This window comes from Brachyhypopomus gauderio, unplaced genomic scaffold (assembly GCF_052324685.1).
Source record: "Brachyhypopomus gauderio isolate BG-103 unplaced genomic scaffold, BGAUD_0.2 sc66, whole genome shotgun sequence".
NCBI lineage: Eukaryota > Metazoa > Chordata > Actinopteri > Gymnotiformes > Hypopomidae > Brachyhypopomus > Brachyhypopomus gauderio.
This window is the reverse complement of record NW_027506887.1, coordinates 1,957,881-1,977,880: the sequence shown is the minus strand read 5'-3', so window position 1 is coordinate 1,977,880 and position 20,000 is coordinate 1,957,881. Positions and strand designations below refer to the sequence as shown.

The 20,000-nt window shown below is 49.8% G+C and overlaps 1 protein-coding gene across 4 annotated transcripts in view; it reads left to right on the top strand.

Moving 5' to 3' along the window:
* srgap2 (SLIT-ROBO Rho GTPase activating protein 2) overlaps positions 1 to 20,000 on the top strand; it is a 77,280-nt gene that overhangs the window by 29,948 nt on the left and 27,332 nt on the right. For 3 of the 4 annotated variants that reach the window (XM_076989256.1, XM_076989254.1, XM_076989255.1), the window contains exons 3-4: positions 10,432 to 10,624; positions 17,883 to 18,045. In XM_076989256.1, coding sequence (XP_076845371.1) covers positions 10,432 to 10,624; positions 17,883 to 18,045 — 356 coding nt within the window. Of the gene's footprint in view, positions 1 to 8,525; positions 8,798 to 10,431; positions 10,625 to 17,882; positions 18,046 to 20,000 lie in introns of those variants that run through there. The other variant, XM_076989257.1, reaches the window with a different exon arrangement.

Here is a 20,000-nt window from a genome sequence, read left to right as displayed (position 1 = left end):
TGGGATGAGTCCCCATGCCCCACCCCTCCCTTCCAGCTCTCCTCTGATGTTGAAGACTCCATGTGAAATTATACAGCTGCTGATGCAAAGGCAGATAAGTCTGAGACTCATTGTTTTGTCCTTGTGAGCTGTCGTACTGCTGAATAACACTAAACATCTGTGCTCAGTTACTACGCTTACTCACTACGCTTAGTGCCCTAATTACGGATCTATTCGTCAATCCTATACACTCACACACTCCAACTCATAACAGCAGAAAAGGCTCTTCCTCCCTAGACCTGAGTCATAATCCATTACGCTACGGATTATGTAATATAGGTTCTTGCGACCTACACTCATTTTCAAGTTCAATTTCCGCTACATTTCTGATATGTGTGCGCAGGGCGTTTGCTGGGCATGTGCAGGGTGAGTACAGGGTGATTGCAGGGCGTTTGTTGGGCTTGTGTGGGGTGTTTGCTGGGTATGTGCAGGGCAGGTGCAGGGTGTCTGCAGGGCGTGTGTCGTCCGTGCGTGGATACCGTGGCAGGCTCCGGTACCAGCGTGGAGCGCTCCGTGACTCCACACCCCCGCCCCAGCGCCTACGCCTCTCTCCACTTCCCCATCCGAGCGGCCGCCAGCTCACCCGCCTGGCGGGCGCTGGGCAGAGGGAGCTCGGGGGCAGGGGCCTGTGCGTCCAGGCCCCAGCAGGACTGAAGGCAGATGGCAGGCCTGGCTTAGTGGTGCGTGGAAGGCACTGAGTGGTACGCTCCTCCGGGGAGACGGACAGGGGGAGCAGACTGCGGTCCAGATGGCACGGTCCGCTCCGGGCATGGCCGAGGCAGGACGGAGGTGGCCCAGGTGATCCACACGGCAGAAGGTTATGTCAGCAGTGCTGTGGGGGAGGGGCTGGGGTGTGTAGGCGGTGTGAGAGGGACCTCCTTGTTGTGTGGAGTTGTCAACTGATCTAGGAATATGTTGAATATTTGCACATTTTTACTGTCCACCACACCTTGGCACGCACATGTACGTCTTTAAAGCAGCAATATCCAGTTTATCCAGAGTTACATAACGTCAGTTTTCCCAGGTGAAAAATTATTGAAAAGTCATGAGGGAAAAGATTTACTCTCTTTACTGTAGCTGTAGAGTCTCTGATATGCTCTGCAAGTGTGTGTTTGTGTGTTTGTGTGTTGTGTGTGTGTGTGTGTGTGTGTGTGTGTGTGTGTGTGTGTGTGTGTGTGTGTGTGTGTGTGTGTGTGTGTGTGCATGTGCGTGTGTGTGTGCGTCATCTGTCTGTGACCCAGGGTGGCAGATCAGTAGCTCGGCCCCGCCCACTAGTCCCCCTGAGCTCGGTTCTGCCTGCCTAGCCACAGAGCTTGGCTCCACCCACTCTATTCTGCCTGGCCAGCCCTCTGAGCTTGGCTCCGCCCACTTGGTTCTGCCTGTCCAGCCCTCTTCATCTTGGCTCCGCATGCTCAGCACCATCCCACCAGCCCTCTGAACAGGGCTGATAAAGTGTGTGTGTGCTGCTTGAGCTCAGCCCTGGTCCTAAAAGCTCCTGATCAAGGAAGGAGAAGACAGCGTCGGCCCCACGCTGGAGTGGAGAGTGGGAGGGGCCTGTTGGCCTTTTCTGGTAACTTTTCTGTATGCAGCCTCTTGGGCATATACAGTCCTCTTCTGTTTGTTTCAGTCTAATGAGTCAAGGCAAGCTTGGTAAAACCCACCAAAAGGTCAGGTGTGTGTGTGTGTGTGTGTGTGTGTGTGTGTGTGTGTGTGTGTGTGTGTGTGTGTGTGTGTGTGTGTGTGTGTGTGTGTGTGTGTGTGTGTGTGTGTGTGTGTGTGTGTGTGTGTGTGATTGTGTGTTTTATTTCCCCCACACTCAGAAGGACAATCAGGCTGTTATTGGGTCATTGACTGCCACTGAGTTTACCATGGGCACGAGAACCACAACCAAGTGTTTGAGAATAAGCTCCCCCCTCAGATGACTCACAACACAGCAGAAAGGCCACAAACTGACGTGTTCTGGTTTGTCCTGTTGTGTCTCATTTGAATGAAATGATTCATGGTCGTCTTTATTCCTTGTGGATTCTCTACTGAGCTCAGTGGAAGATCGGCTTTAGTTCGCAAACGAACCGTTCATCTCGGCACAGGTGACTACTGGCCCTTTAATGCATGAATGATGTATGAATTTCTTTTTTGTTTCTTTACAGTGGTTAAAAACAGCCTGAGAATATTTTGGGGCTTCATTTGACCCAGATAAAGACGGTTGTCAGTGCAAGATTCTGATGAATTTGAGATGAGGAGCTGTAGTTGTCATCTGCTCTGAAAACCGGTGCACATGTGACTGTGAAATAATGCCACACATACACACATGCCGTCATTGCACTTGTCTCTTAACCTTGTAATCCACTAATTGGCTCCAGAACTTCCTTCACAGAAGACGTCTCAAATTTAATGAGAACTCCAAGCAGACTTAAGCACACAGTTACAGTCTGGTCATCTGTCAGTTGGGGACGATGAAGGCCTGCAATCAAGAGTCACCCCAGTGGTGTACACAGTCGGTGATGACTTGAACAAAACGCCCCACGCTCATGAACGAGGAGCGTGTCGCCTCTCAGGAACGAGAGAGAGGCACCAGCGTTGGCGCTGCAAAACAAAAATGTGTTTTCGGGTTTTGAGAATGGACATCATGCAGCCTGTCCACAGCCACACGGCTGCGTCTCCGTCCGGACCAGCAGACGGGCACTGCAGACAACAAATGACGTGGCCCGATGGGTCGTCTTCAGCAGCCCCGTCCGCTAATGCGGCGATGAAAGGTTCGGCCCAAACGTGCGCCAAACGCTAATTGGCGTGATCCGGCCACCATGCAGCACGGTGTTGTAGAGGCCAGTGTACCGTGGAGGAGCGGGGTCATTAAAACAAGGCCGTTGGCTGACGACTGAGGTGAATAAATAAACAGCCTTCAGCGGCTCGGCAGGGCTGACTCCAGATCAGCTTGTAGCACGCCCCCGCCGTCTGCCTCCCCTACTGTTCAAGAATTTCCCTTCACTCAAAGCATGTTGGCTATAGTCCTCAGTAAACTAGGGCGGGCTGGAAGATGTGAATCCCTATCTCCATCTCTTCCTTGTTTCCTCACTCTGCTCCTCCCCTCCTCGCCGTCCCAGAGTATATAAGTATAACCTGACCTTGTAGACCGTGTTGTAGATATGGGGAAGGCCTTGGGCCGATCGTCCAGTGGGGGGTTAACTCGTCCTTTCTCGAGTTCCTGATCACCAGAGTTCCAGAGCTGTGCTCCATCCCCGAGCCTTTCTGGAAGAATTCCACCCCCGTGCCGAGTACCCTTGCCCTGGCCCCGTTTGGGACGTTGCTCTCCTGAGGAGGATGCGGTGGGGGGTCCTGGCACTGCAATGTCACCTCCAGATGTTCCCTTTGAGTCTCAGCTGCTCTCGCACTGCGGAGGCTGAGCTCTGGCTCTCGGCCGGGTGGGCGTGGATTGTGGCTTCCGTTGCTGGTCCGTCATCGTGTGATGGCGATGGCGAGGGTTTTCTGATCCGGGGATCATGGCTCATCTCCGCAGTCTCTCGGCTGCCCGTGACCCCCACCTGCTGCTCCACACTACCGGTGGAGGAACCAGATCTGGGTGTGATCCAGTTCCATTCGCTAGTCCTTCTGTGTCTGAGAAATCTAATAAAATGGATGCCTGCTATTTCCTAAAAGCAGCGTCCCCGTGCCAGCAAAGTACTGGGTGTTTTGTATGTTGGAGTTGCTAAGTAATTGTTTTGGGCAATGGATAGTGAGGATGTTGTTAGCTGATTTTTTTTGCTCTAAAATGTTTGAGTCTAAAAACAAGGGCAGGGCACAGTAGGTTAGACATGGATAAACGTAACTATTGCTTCTTTTGCAATAACTTTTCTAATTTCATTCGTTTACAAGTGATTTAGAATGCAGCGTGCCTCAGGTTTCTGCCGCAACGTAAATCCTTCCCTCGTCTGTATTTTTTATTATGATATGCTCTTGTTTCCTTTCTGTTTCCAGCTGTAACATGATGTGTGTGTGCATGTGTACATGTATGTACAAATATCTGCTGTGTCGGACAATACTGATCTCCTGTGGCTGGGGTGAGTGGGTAGGGAAATGTGGGTTGCCAAGGCTTCACAAGTACCCCTTTTAATATGTTAATGATTAATCAAGCAAGCCATGCTATTGGTTGAGATTTCCTGTTATTAACTCCAGTGTTGCTGTCTTGGGTTCAGTGGAAGAGTGACGGTTTCCACAGTAACCATCTTAATTATGAAAATCGGGGAGGGTAATTGCTTTGATAATATTCTGTCAGCTTGGTTTATTTTCAGGCTTCAGGCCACGAGCTCGGGCATGTAAACTCTCTCTCTCTCTCACACACACACACACACACACACACACACACACACACACACACACACACACACACAGAAAGAAACAAGCTTCCTGTTCTTTTGTTCCTCTTTCTTTTGCACTGACAGCTGCTTTGTAATGACTCCAGCCCTTTCCACAGCTCCATTCTGACACTCCCGGGCCCTGAGAGAGGCGGTGTGTCTGCACACATTCCCCTGCTCGCTCAGCCCAGCGCCAGGCCCACACCAGGCCCACACCAGGCCCAGCGCCAGGCCCACACCAGGCCCAGCGCCAGGCCCACACCAGGCCTGCAACACGCCATAAGACAACAGAAAGCTGTAAATGAGCCTTCGTTAATCACCAGTCTGAAGGCAGAGATGGTAATTGAGTCGTGTAGCCAGAAATGTAGAACAGGTTTTCAGAACCGTTACTCTTGTTGAACTTGGTTTTAATTTTGCATCGTAACTCTTCCTCGTTTGTCAACCTACCTGATTTCCAAAGACTAGAACCGCCCTGAATGGATTTATTTCCAAATCTTTTGTTTTCTTAAGCGTATTGAGTATGGGCCTAGAACAAATGCCATCAAATGTTTGATAGTTTGTGTGTGTGTGTGTGTGTGTGTGTGTGTGTGTGTGTGTGTGTGTGTCTGCTGTAACTATATCTCTCTCACTCTGACTCCCTCCGATCGTAGAGTGCTGGAGGATTAGGTTCGGCACGTCTGGAACTAATAGATTCCACCCTGTTGAAAAATCTTATTAAAGAGTGGGTGGACTAGCAGTAGGACCCTGAGGCAACGTGCACCCAGCGTGCTGGAGGCAGAGCAGGAGGGCCATCGTATCTGTCCCCACGGGGCCTGGGCCCCTTCCACTCAAAGTGCAACCCACATTTGTCCTTCTCTATTAAATGCTGATCCACAGTTAGGTTTCCTTTATTCACATAATTGAAGTCATCGGGAATACGCCACAGCGAGAATGCATGATGGTATATGGAACTCTGGGTGGGTGGGGGAGGGGATGATGTTGAGATGATGGAAGATCTTACTCACACCACAGGTTTCCTCCCCTTATCTCCCACAATGGGGATGGTCAATATCAAACTCCTGCTGCTGCCAGGAGTCACTCCTGCTTGCCTGGTCTCTCCCTCCCCGTGTCTCCGGCCTCACTTCCTCCCAGACCGTCCGCTACTTCCTGTTTGCCGAGATGAATGGAGTGTTTCCTCCGCACTGCTCTCATGACGTGAGCACCCCCTCCCCACCCTCGGGGAAAACGATCACACACTGCCTCCTTTCATTATTGCTGCGGCCTTTGTATTATAGGCCATGAAACTTGGAGACACAAAAGGATTGCTCAGAGCTCCACAATGCGGAGAGTTATCCCACTACACACACGCAAACACACACACAGTCCCGGACACACAGATTATTTATTTTGTTCTCGGTATCGCACAACGCAGCTGTGACTGAAGGGATGGACCACAGAGTAAAGGCAGAACAAAGCCCTCCTGAAGAGCACGTACCTGCTGTCACAGGCTTTGGCACCACGTAGGTTCGCCGGTTATGGCCAGAAGCAACAACACGGTGGATGTGAAACGCCCGGCGCCTTCGCCTGGAACTGCTGCTCATCTCTCTTGGCATTGTCAAGGCTGCTGTATCTGTTCCCATGTTAAGGGGAAGATCTGCCCAGCGTTCTCACTACCACAGATCACTTCTGTCTCTGCTAACTATAGTTGTGTTTATTTTGATCTAAATATTAAGTGTTTGTTTTGTGTTTATTTTCAAAAAAGAACTATGAATAAACATGTGACCTTTTAGCGGCCGTGGCAGAACAAAAACAGAATCGCGTCTTTCCGGCGGTAGCGTGTGAACATTTGAGGACCTGCCATCATTGGACCTCACAGTCTGCAGTGGTTGTGGTGTGTCTGGTGTCTCTGATGTTAGTGCAGGCAGTCTGGCTGTCTGAGAGGTCACCAGCACTCTCTGGTCTCTAGTGTGTGTGTGTGCGTGCGTGTGTGTGTGCGTTTTGCGTTTCACATGCCTTGTCTCTTGGCTGCTTGCTGAGACCCTTCACGGGTGTCAGAAGCCTGATGCAAGTTCTAATCCCACCCGTCCTGGTCGCCATATCACCACATGGTTCCAGAAACGGGCTCGGGGTTGGTGTTGCGGAGAAGCATTTCAGATCTGTCTCTCTCTGTGGGCCATTACCATCTCCTGCGTGTTACTGAGCCTCTAGTTTCCTGAGTCCGGAGCCCGTGCTTGCAAACCATAACGAGATGGTTATGGTTAGGGGGCGGGACATGCTGTCACGGAAACCGGCAGAGTGACAGCTGGCCTGAGAAGGGGAGAAAGCCAAGGGAAGCCTTGGCTCTGTGCAGCGCCACCCGGCCATGTTACACCAGAACTGTTGAGAGTTCATCACGTAGAGAGATGTGTACGATACCTCCATCTTCTCCACTGTGACCTAGTGTGATCTTTCCACTGCTCCTCCAGTCCTTCTCTGTTCCTTCTCGCACTTCCCTTGTACCAGAAGCTCTGTGATCAATAATGGATGAGTGTGTAATACCCCGCTGGGGCGAAAGGCACAGCAGGCGGCTGCTTATGACAGCACTCAAGGTGGCCGCAGGTGTAAGTGAGGGGCGTGCTGTGTTCCAGGGCCTTGGGAGCACCCAGACCTGGCCGGTGTCAGCCCCCCCCCCAGCCAACACTCTGTGTCCCTGCACCGCTCCTGCAGCTGTACACTAATGAGGGCACTTGATCCGCAAATGCACACTCAAGGGAATAGGGCACGATTCGGCAGCAAGTGTGCACTCAAGGGGCCATTGGTCACTGCTCTGACAGAATAATCCCTAATGCGGGTTCAGTGTCTTTTGTCATGCTTGCCATACCACTGGAGGAGACTTGGGCTAAAGAGAGGCTCGCTGTTCGTGTTATGGCCTCTGGTCTGGTTTTACTCCGTTGTTGCTGTTTTTCTTGGAAAAGCTGAATAAGAGCAGAGAAGTGTTTAAGGAACTTGGTGTGTAGCTTTGTGGTCATCGTGTTGTGTTCCTGCTCATTACACTGTGGTGATGTGTAGGATAATAAATTAGAAACAGTTGTGCTTTTGAAAAATTGTTCCTGTTTATTTATTTTTTTTATAGTTACTTTCCTGAAAGACTTGTTTCCCAAACGCATCACGTACAGGTTCTGTGCTGGTGCAGGAAGTTCTGGTCACAAGCTCCTGCATGGCTGACCAAAAGACAAGACTGCAGTGTGCAATATTTTTAGCTTTTCAAAGATGTTGCAACTGTCTGTTTCCCCAAGCACATGTCTGAAAGCACTGAAGGGACTTCCAGTGGGCCTGAGAAGAATGTGGCCGCAGTCTCTGGAGCGTTCTGGAACACCCTGATACCTGTGGAAAATCTGAGTCACTCTGTGATTGTGGCCCGAGTCTACTGTAATTATACCACAACCCCAGCCTGCTGCAGGCTTGGTCTACTGGGAGTGGTCCCCGATCTCCCCCATGTCCACGCCACAAAACCCTGATGCATTAGCAAACACTGCTCAGTATGAGAGGTTATTTCATAAGAACCATATTCACACGCACACACATCACATTTGTCATAAAGTTGTAACAGACCTTTATATTAAGAGGAAGCTCTGGCCCTAAAGCGGCTCTCTTCCCTTGAGATACTTGATATGGGTTACGACGATGATCTTTGCCTCACTGGGGAATTTGAGTTTCAGGAAATGAGACCTCACCCTCCGTCACCCAGCCCATACCAAGCCTGCACCTTTCACACACCAGTACCCATAGGGGTCACGTGACCTGTGCTGAGAGTTACGGCAGCTGTGACGCAGACACACCCCACACCCTCACACCTGAGGTAGATAGCAAGCACTGAGCTGCTCTGTCATTTCTGGCAAATTGCAGGGTGCTTCCGAAAGGCCTCGCATTGAGATGGAGACACCAACTCATTTCCCATCCCGGTAAATTACAGTGCACTTGCCACACGATAGATGACTGTGGTAGCGACACGTGGACGAGACGCTGACTTCAGGAGCCCCGCGCAGTCGTTATGACAGCGGGACTGTGAATATGCCGCCTTGCGTTCTTTGAGCGGACTGGCCCTTTAAAAAAAAAAAAAAATCCCTTTAAAAAAGCATCATGATAGAGAGAGAGAGAGAGAGAGAGAGAGAGAGAGACTATTGGAGAACAGTTAGAGAGCAAGACAGACACAGACAAACAGAAGGACAGACTGACAGACGGATGTTGAAAGTCCCACTTCTCTATCGTGTCATATTGGAACTGCTCTCTCAGCTGAAAACACAGCAGAGCAGTCAGGACCAGGACTCCAGGCCGTGGTCTCTGGGACGTCCAGGGGCATCTGGGCTCTGGGTTCTGGGCTCTTCACCGGGACAGTGGCAGGATCATGGAAGCCAAAGTTATCCGGTTTCTCTGCAGCACAAAATGCAAAGGTAGAGTGTGCTGGCGCCATGCTGACGCGTTACTTGGAGCTGGTCTGGGAGTTTGGGCTAGCTGGAGTTCTGCAGGATAATTTAACCCTTCATTTAATGTACACGTGGTGTTTTTGCTGTGAGATGCATTAGTGCGAATCTTTCAGCTGCTGCATTTACATGTAAAGGTGTTCTGCAATTGCAGATTTTATATTTGGGGCCAGTAGCTTCACATTTCCCTCTGTGAATTCCCGTAATTGCTATGAGTGTGTAGAGTCTATGATTTATACACCATTTACGCTGTCTCCACTGTGTTATGGAGGAGTCTGATTACTGCAGATGTAATGGATCCGTTACTGTGTATGGCAAGTCATGCTGTCCACCAAACTAAAGCTCCCCAGAGCCTTTACAAACCATCATAAGTCAGTGTTTCAATTGACTGCATATAGTTAATTAATTTGGGTGTGTGTGTGTGTGTGTGTGTGTGTGTGTGTGTGTGTGTGTGTGTGTGAGAGAGAGAGACAAATGTGGGAGTGAAACAAGGCTAAATCCCCAGCTTTGAGGGACAGGCCTAGTCCATTATTCTGGGTGCAGAATTAATACTACTATAATAGTTGTATAGTGCCTATAGAATACCAGTACAGGACCAGTAGAATTGTTCTTGGTCTGCAGTATACTCTGTTGTTCTACATATTGAGTTATCTGTGTACTAAATTATAATGTACTAAATACCATACAGACAATGTGAAGCCAACATGCTGGACGCTGTCACAGGCGGTTCATATGAAGAACCACTTTGTTCCTGTGCAAACATTTAAAAATTACAGCTAACATAGCTGGGCAACAAAGAAACAATGGTGTTATACATCTGCAAGTATGACGGGTGGCGGTTTTTCCTATAGGTCTGACACATGCTTGCTTTGAAAAGGTTTGCCATTTGCATTGTAGTTGTACTGAAAATGGTATCATTTACTGCTCTTATTTTTGTTGTTGAGAAAGTTTCCACGGAATTGCAGAGCGGGCCATATATCAGGTGTTGAAATGTGGATGAAAAGATGAAGTACATGTTGTCGCAACTTGTGTGTCTGGATGCCCAGGGCTCTTCAGAGGTGTGAAGGTCGGCGTAGCCTACTGTTATCATGACAACACATCGCGGGTATCTGGTATCTGTCAGGCCAGAACATGAAAGAATACAAGACACCAGAAAGAATATGAGCTCTGTTCTTTACTAAAAATGTGTTACTTTCCAGTGTAGTTCTGCCTGTTTGGGCCGTTAACTGTGGTGAGAAGTTTGCAGCGTAGAGTTCTGCAGTTTCTCCATCGCATCCTAACCCAGTTGGAGGTAGTAGGTGTTAATCAAACAAACTGAGCCTGTGGTGGGCAGGAGGGCTGCTCTGGTGTTCAGCTGGGCGTTTTGCAGCTGACCTACGTGCAGCCAGACGGCAGCCAGGATCCCAGATGACTGGAGTGAACAACGCAGCGAATGTTTGGCCTCACATCACGATGATGATGATGATGATGATGATGAGGAACCATTCGTCATGTTCGTGGTCCATGTTGATATACTAATGCTGACCCACCCCTCTCTCTCTCTCTCTCTCTCTCTCTCTCTCTATCTCTCTCTCTCTCTCTCTCTCTCTCTCTGCCCATGACAGAGATCCGTGCCCAGCTGGCGGAGCAGCTGAAGTGTCTGGACCAGCAGTGTGAGCTGCGTGTGCAGCTTCTCCAGGACCTGCAGGACTTCTTCCGCAAGAAGGCCGAGATCGAGATGGACTACTCGCGCAACCTGGAGAAGCTCGCTGAGAGGTTCCTGGCCAAAACGCGTAGCACCAAAGACCATCAGTTCAAGTAAGAGCATGCAGGAGCCCTTCAGAGAACCGCTCAAGTGTGACTGCTTTTCACCATTACGGTATTGCGTTGTATCATGACTGCACACAACTTTTACCTCAGAGCTTGGTCTGGTGGCAGAACTGAATCAAACTTGGTGTCCAGAAGTCTTGCTTCCGATCCAGCACTTCCGTGCCTCTGAAGGCTTTTATAGCATATATCCATGAAGCAAAATATTCATGAATGTTTATTCAGGTTTCTTTGTTTCAAATTGTCATCCGGTTTTGCTGTTGATACCCACCTGTTGTACCTGTTAGGGACGTAATTCACGTAGCCGCAGACTGTTGACAAAACAGGCTTCGGTTTTGTACTGAGAGGGCGCAAGTGGCCTTAATCTTGTTTTGATAGTTGACTTCAAACAGGTTCCTCCATCTCTCGTGAGGCTGTACTGCCAAGGGAGGCAGGTGGCAGTTATGTGCTCTGAAAATCATACTTTGGCCAGCAGCTCCGGAAACCTCGCGCCGTAAACAAATATTCATGGCCCTTTCCACGTGCCATTTTCACTGGGTCCTGGAGTAATCTCAATGCTCATGAAATATTAATGGCTGGCTTGGTGCCTGAAATCGTCATTTTTTTAGGTCAAATATGGAAGTCTTAATGTATTCATTTTATGCAGCAACCCGGAGGCTAGTTTGCCCACCTGGATATTTTAAGAATCTCGGCTCTCCTGTTCATACCTGTTCCTTAGACTTCTGGTGTAACAAATAATAGTAATGCATTTTATTTTAGTGCTTTTTACATTCTGAAATGGTTTACATGGTCAAGAAAACAAGGAAAAATGGATTACAACAGAATGGAAAATAAAATTTCAAAATACTGGTATAACAAGAAAATGTCACAAATTAAATTACAGAATAAAAGTCTAAATCTAGCAAGTTGGCTAGCTTGGAGGTATTCAAGGCCATGTCCTGGTCTTTGACACATTTGGACATTTCTTCATGCAATTCCTATTCGCCATGCACAGTCCATTCACTTCAGATGACGATCATCCGTTCTGGAGGCCTGGCTAATGAGGCCTCGGCCGTCGAAGCCTGTAATCGGTGCCGCTGTTGTGGGAGTAGGTGCCGCCAAAGTGAGGGTGTCGTCCACCCAAGCCAACTGCCTGGCTGGCACGCTAAAGCAGGTTAACGCCACTATAATATCCACCAGCTCAGGCCTACATTTCCCACAAATCTGTGATCTGAGGGCAGGAAATCACATGCATTCCGGAATGTGAGCTTGGCCCTACCTTTACACCACATTATTATGTTTTCCACCCTGCTGAAACTTCCTCTTTTTGGCAGAAGAAAAAGGATGTGAGCTGCAATGTTGTGAAGCCCCCCTTTTTCCCACTCACATTCCTAATTCGAATCTCCACACCCACCCCTCTCTGCTTACTTTCTAAATAGGTTTGACAGGATTTTATTTCTGTTTCGTTTCGTCTTTACCTCACACTTCGCTCTTCGGTAAGGGGGCATTCCACGCTCCTGACGGTTTCGCCTAAAGCACAGTTCTGGCAGCAGGAAATATCAAGTTAAGCAGACTTTCTGTTCTCCTTTCTCAAGTCTCATGTCTTTTTGGTTCCTTCTTTCTTGCCCTCCTCCACTTTAACACCACGGTGCGCCCTGACTGGCTCCTCTCCTGTTTCTCAGAGTTTTCCCCGTTTCATCTCAGGGCCCCCACCCCTCCCCCACGGCACCCACTAGTCTGACACGCAAGGCACTCCCTAAGCCACTGGAAGTAGTCGATAATCAATATTTTACGTTTGTCAGACCCCTAACATGTGGATAAGAGTCCCTCTCGTCAAAGATGCTGCTGTGGACCTTCTCTGCTTTAATCTTAGAGTTGTTCAGGCTAAGAATGATGGAGGAGCTTGGCATATGGACATCTGCTCTGGTATATCCATCAATACTTTCATCTTTGTAAAACAGAGAAGATTGTAGAGATCAGGACTGAAACTGCTTAGCAGTTACATGGCACACTGCTTCCCCAATATGGCCCTTCTCTTCCTGAACCCCCAAGCCATCCTACGCCCTCCCCCTTTCCTTTTGCTTTTGTTTCTCTGAGAGTCCTGGATATTCTCCCCCCCCCCCCCCCTCCCATCCCCCTCTCTGCGTGGGGGACCCTGATCTCCCTGATCAACACTAAAGGGTATTCTGTTCTGACCCCCTCCCCCCACCCCACCCCCCCAGATGAATGTGGAGCCTCAGGAATCCAGCCCCAACATCTGCCGGCATGGCCGGCGAGCTCCACATCTGCTAGGACCGCAGCGCTGCGGAGGAATGCGAAGCGTTCCCTGGCCCTGCTCCTGCAGGCTGGAGCGAGGGGCCGGCAGTCTGGGGAGGGGGGAGCGCAGCCTTGCCCGAGGGGCCCCAGGTCCAGCGTGATGTGGGGTGATTCCACAGGGAGCCGTGGCATGCCAGTTATCCGCCAGCTGCCCCGCACTAACCAGCCTGCAGCAGAACCGGCTTCAGTCTGCCACAAGAAGGCTACCGAGCCACGTCTGCTGGTCAGCCTGGTTAGAGACTCACGCCCGAGCGACCGCACCGGCGCCATGGAGGACGTTCCCGCCGCGGAGAACTCTCGGGCGCCAACGGCCCCGTTTGTCATGTTACCACACGCTCGAATTTGGGAACAAAAGGTCTCGAACTGATCCGTCAACTGAAGTTTACGATATGGCCGTCTGCCAGGCTCACGTGCGCGTGCGAGGGGGGCGTGCACGGCTCCGGGGGCGGGCGGAGAGCGAAGGAGGAGGAAGGTAGGCAGAGAGGGGACACGTTTACAGCTGCCACGCTACGTCTCACCACAACGGTGTGTGGGAAGAGTACTGCTGATGGCGTGTCACACTCTCCGTTCACCAAACCAGATGGCCGGCCGTGAACCTGGAGAACCCAAGGAGGTTCTGAAAGTGTGATGCGTCACCGCGTCCCTGCGCTCTGCTCGACAGCCCACTGGAGTGCTTCCCCACAACTGCTCCCACATTCACCACCGTGAGCCAATGAGCTCGGCCTGGCTTGCGTCGGCCAGCCGTCCCCACGCGTACAACACGCCTAGATGGGTTTTCGCCGTGTCCCGTCTCAAAGTCTGGTCGGCAAGAAAGACCCCCCACAAAAACCCAGACTGGCATGTCTGCGTTTGCGTCTGAGTGAGAGTCCAGCAGGCTGAGGTTCACAGGATGTCTTTCTGTCACCATGCTTGACCCTGGGTCAGGGTTTGGCTCTCAGCTTACCATGAAATTCACTGCCCCACGTTTCATGTACATTACAAAAAAAAACTTAACTAGTACTCACAGAATCTTAAGGAATGCCTTAACAGTCCTTCAAGCTTTTCAAATTTATGTTGGCATTCCTCACCCATACATGCACTCTGACATGCGCTCTACGATACCTTTAATCTAGTAGAAATAGTCTATACTGTAAAGTACGTTCAGAAATACGTGTAGTATGCCATGTTGCTGCAAAGGCTCCCTAACAAGCAGACAGACACCAAAATGGCTTCCCTTTGTAGGATTCTTCAGCAGGGGCCTGCTCTGCTCACGTCTCTGACGTGTACCCAGCCTTGCCGCCCATGTAACTCATCCTCATTCATTGTCTCCGCCTGTGCGGGTGGAGTTCCCTATGGAGCAGCCCTCGGTCCACTAGGATTGCTCCGCTCTTTTTCTCCGTCCGGCCCTGGCCCCCGCTACACTCCAGCATGTAACCAAGCCCCGCCCTGCTGCGTGCCCGTTGGTGAAAGGCTTGCCCTGTCTCCGACAACCCGGCAGCTGATTGGGTGGCCGAGGCCACTCATGTGACATTAGCGCGCCGTGGCCTTTCCCGAATGACCCAGAGCTAATTTTCTATGCATGCTTCTGGCCCGCCTCAACCTGGACCCTCAACATCACAATCACACTGCTCTCTCAGGAGAGACTGTATATTACACACCATTGTGTCTTGCATATTTGAGATTTTAAAAATGCTTTCAAGCATTTTAGAGATTTTTATTTGTTCATTTAGGTACACAAACAAAATTCAACACATGATTGACATTCAGTATGGCTTACACTACTGACTAAATACAAACACAACACTATTTATAAATGGTGAGAATATTTTGAAAGACAGAATTCAAGTGTTAGCATTGTGTTATTGGAGCCTACACTCTCCCTCTTCTCTCTTTATCTTAGTCTGCTTCCCATACTGTAGCAGTGGAGCGTATCAGGACAGTACATACTGTGACCTCTGTAAGCCATATCAGGGCAGCATGCGGAACACTGTGACCTCTGAAGCCCCTCCCAGCGCCTGGCTCACCATGACGCCCACGATAAGACCCACCCCATACTGAACCCTTATTGTGCAAAAGCACTTCCGCACACTCTGCAGTGTCAGTGGGGGCAGGGGCGAGGCCGTACTCTGCTCTGTGTGTGTGTGTGTGTGTGTGTGTGTGTGTGTGCACATTTGAAAGCTGCATGAGATGAGGTACTTGCTACATTCACTACATTCATGTCCCAGAGATGCTTCACAAGTCTAAGGAGTGACTTTTAACATCGGCCTTACTCGAGACCGGTTCTGATTGGCTGCTGGGACTCCCAGCTGCCTCTGAGCCCCTCCCTCTCCCCCCGGTGATTCTCATTAGGCTGTGAATTGCCTGCTGTGCAGTGGATGCAGAGGCAGGTGGTGGGGGATCCTGAGCAGGACGAACACCTGAACAGCTTGTACCAAAAACACAAGTTCTTCGTTCCGCAAGTCTCAGGAGGAAGGGAGTGGCCTCGTGCCTTCAGCCAATCATGTGATGCCATTACCACAGCAGACATTTCTCATCACTATACACAATAAATAGGAAGTGCGTGTGTGTGCATGTGTGTGCATGTGTGTGCATGTGTGTGCGTGTGTGTGTGTGTGTGTGTGTGTGTGTGTGTGTGTGTGTGTGTGTGTGTGTGTGTGTGTAAGAGTGTGTGTATGTATTTGCAAGAGCAGGTGTGTTCTCTGAACGTTTCCCACTTGTTGAGATTTGGAAGCTGAAAGATCAGCCTTTATTCTAGCTACCAAGTATGCAGTTTTTTGCACGATGATAATGTCCTTGTTGACACAAAAAATATTCTGCCTCTTAATAATCCAGAGCAGTAAGGGTGGATGTAAAGGGCCTTTGTTGATGTCTGAGTCTGTCGTTGCGGGCCAGTTATCAGCAGTGCCTCAGGCTTAAATGCTGGATGCTGCATGGTCAAGGCTTTGGCTGTTTGAACCCATAAGAATTACAAGGTTCTTTGTTTCTTCTTCTGATTGTGCCATGTGTCCTTCTAGGCGTAGGAGAGACATGGAGGATGTGCAACATTTAAGCTGAGCCATAATGATGTAAATAAGAATATCACAAATGTCCAATATGCTGTGGACAAAACAGTTTCACGCTCGCACTGGAAACAGGAAACCAGTAACATCCCGTTTGGAGTGGAATGATGAACCGGGTCGGAACGGCATGAGCGCTCACAGATGCTGCGTGCCAGGGTCAACAGCAGGAACCAAGGTCGTGCGTGAGCTCGGGCTTTTGTAAACAAGCCGCCTGTAACATATTAACAGAGAGAGCATGCAAACAGAGCAGGATCCAGCTACATGGTGAACATGGACACACGCCTCCGGCACACGTGGGCTGTCGTCTGGGTTTCGCTTAAGAGTGGGAGGTTTTCCTCTGCTGTTCTGTTTTCTGTTCTAACGCAGACTCTCTAAGGCATGATCTTTGACCTTTCATGTCTTCCGTTGCATGTGTTAACAATCTTTACAAATTACGAAGAAAACAAAACAGTCTTGCCGGTCTGGAAAGGGGAAAAACAAAAAAAAGAAGATGCCGGACAAATGTCCAGGAAGGAAAGTCCCGGATGTGTTGAAGTGAGTGAGGATGTAGGTTTGGGGTGTTGGTGTTAGTGCAGGTGTGTGGTTGAGTGTAGACCTGAAGTTACTGCACTGAGAATGGAGCGTTTGTTGGGCACCTTCCTGCTCCTATTCCAGAGGGGCGTAGCATCGGGGCCCATCATCCATGTAATTGTGTTTCCTAGCATGTGACGGACAAGTGATCCACGTCTGCACTTGTGCCATTAAGAAACACAGCACAGTTCTCCATCCCTCTACCCAAACCTCCACCCCTGTGCCCCCCCCCCCCTCCCCCCCCCCCCACACACACACACACATCCACTCAACTCATCACCTTCTCATGAACATGTGCAGGCTACTCAGCCTCTGGGCAGTGAACCATGCGGAGCTCAGTGACATCTCCATGACGACCCCTACCTCGTTACCATCTTGTGTACACACCTCCGTCAGTGTCGGGCTCCGGTTTGCGGGTTGGTCGGCGCCGCTGTTGTGACGCGTGCTACGCCCCCTCGAGCGTGAACGCCACCGTCCGCGGCTCTCTGGTGGTGACGAGGACTTGCAAGTTTTTTGGGGAGTCTGCATGTGCATCACTGATCAAGTAAAACAATTTCCATTAATAAAACATGGAATGGAATAGCAGTGAATAGCATGAAATAGAGCTGGTTAGCATTATTGCTACTTCACAGCTGTACATCATAAACCAGTCAGTCTACAGGTACATATAGCATGTGGACACACTCCGCTGGGGTCAGAGGTTGAGTATTTATTTCCCTTAACCAGCTCACTCGGTCTCTCTGTCTCCCTCTGTCTTTCACTTTATCTGTCAATTTTTTTCTGTTTCTGTTTTACCTGTTCAATTCAAGGTAACTATATTGGCATGACACTTTGGGGTACATTTTTGTCCAGGCCAATAGAGCTGAACGTACTTGGTAGAAATAACGTTGTACTTAGATTTTTCATGACGATGATGATAATGATGGTTCTAATAGTTGTAAATGACAAAATGATGATTAGAATAAAAGTTAAAAATGTGGCAATAAATGATAAGGAGACCAATCCACCCTCTTTGTCACACCACCCTTTCCCCTCCAGGGTGTATCTGACAAACAGTAAGTATATTAACAGGGTACAGATCATCCGTACATACAGTGAGAGGTGTGGTGGGTGTGTTGGTGTTGAATGTGTTACTCACTTGTCTCTCAGGCAGTCACATATTTGGCAGAAAGAATTGATCATCCCCTTCTGAATTTGTAATTTGTTATAATGGGGTAGAATTTCAAGATTTGGGAGTGTGCTCATCAATTATACTGTGAAAACAGTAAAAATCTAGGAATGTTTCACAGTAGAGAAATTCTGAGTGATTCACATCTTTTTTCCTCTCCCTCCCTCCCTCCCTGCAGGAAGGAGCAGACCGTGCTTTCTCCGGTGAGCTGCTGGAACCTGCTCCTGGCCCAGGTTAAGCGGGAGAGCCGGGATCATGCCACCCTCAGCGACCTCTACCTCAACAACATCATCCCGCGCTTCGCCCAGATCAGCGAGGACTCAGGCCGCCTCTTCAAGAAGGTGAGAGGTGTCACGGAGCCTCCGTCCTCCGCCCGCCCACTCTGACAGCCTCCCCCGCCCGCTGCTCTCACTTCTGTTGCTCGGCGACTGTGCCGCACCTGAGCTGCCAGCCCTCTAATTGACTGATATCTCTTCATAGCACCACTGTAACCCACATCCCAACAGGACGCAGCGCATGTAATCCCCCACAATCCCTTTCATCTGTCTGAGTGCGGTGGCATAGAGCTTTATTGATTGGACCTGAGGCCACTGAGCTTTGGATTGGCCCTTTTCACACACATGCATGTACACACACACACACACACACACACACACACACACACACACACACACACACACACACACACACACAATGAAGGAATTTGAACCTGAATATGGAGCAACAGTAAAATATATGTGGTTTAGTGTGTCGTTATAATGAACTGTGTACAAGGAAGGCCTGGTAGGTCAGAAGCAGGTGCCAACTGGAAAGTTACTAATGCTTAGAAACTTTACGAACTTTACGTTTACGTCTTCGATGGTTCATGGCCGCGGTATTGTACAGCGCTGCCTTCATGAACTGTCCTGAACTCGCGTGTTCCATTTACACGTAGCCTTTAGCGTAAAAATGTAAACAGGTACGAGCCCAATGGAATCTTCCCCTTTCCAGTCTGCTCTGCCTGCCTGGACTGGTTAGCGAGGGTGGAATGCAGTCCTGGTGCTTCCCAGCCTCCCGGACCGCCCTGCGGATCAGGCGCGGAGCAGTTCACCGCAATGGACGGGTGGAGGAGGGCGGAGCTCACCTAGCTGGAAGGCCTGACCTCCGGGCAGGCGGGGTGTTCTCTGCTGGCTGCAGGTCGGTGGGGGCAGAGAAGCCTTCCCGTGTCTGGCAGCGTGGCCTGGCTGTATGAGGGCTGCTTGTGTGGGTTAACAGATGCTGTCCTGATTGTCCTGGAGGGTATTCTAAAGTAGAATGCTTAGTCTAAAGTGCTTAGTCAGGAGGGAGTGTTTTCCTGCTTGGTATCGCTGTGGTGTAACCATGTGCGTCTGTGCCGAAACTGAGACTAAACTGTAACCTCTGTATCTTAGTTGACCTCTTTTTTTTTTATTACTTTGACATAATAAAATCGTTCACGGGTCTAAAACGTTTTTTCCTTGTCGAGCGAAGAGTGGCAGGTGGAGATTGCGGGATTGTTTCGTTTTTGCGTTCTGTAGCCTTGGGAAGTTGATGGGCTCCCTGCTGACCCCCAGTGACCCCAATCTCTCTCTTTCTCACACACACACTCTATTTCTCTCTCTCTCTCTCTCTCTCTCTCTCTCTCTCTCTCTCTCTCTCTCCCTCTCCTTCTCTCTTTCATCTCATCAGTATTTCCTCCACTGCTTTCTCTATGGCTCCTCCGGTCCACCAAGCTCCACGACCGTGGTCTTCTTTTTAATTGATTGCTCCCGGGCTGGCCCCGCCCCCAGAGACGGGCCCCTCCCTGGTTCCCACTGACGTCTGTGTGATTGCTCTTCTCCTCCGCCCTGCCCCGCTGCCCCACCCACGCCCACATACAACAACCACTAGGATCACAACGAAAGCGAATGTTTTAACACTGTAATTCAATTCGGTGAACTATGACACCTGCAAAGACTAAAATCAAATACAGAATTCCTGTTTTCAGCTATTCAAACGTGTTCGTGGGTTCAGACCACATGACAGCTGGTTTGACGTGCATTGCACTATAAGTGGAATTTGATTTCTGTGACAACCGCCCCAACAACCAACCTCATCACACCCCTCACACACACACACACACACACACACACACACACACACACACACACACACACACACACACACACACACACACACCCCATGGCAAGTCAGTCCCGTTAAAAAATTCATTACAACGTTCACTGCCTTTGCTGTCTGGTTGGCTCTTGCATCAGTAGAAGGCCTATGGAAACGATCCCGCTGCTTCTCTCCTTCTATT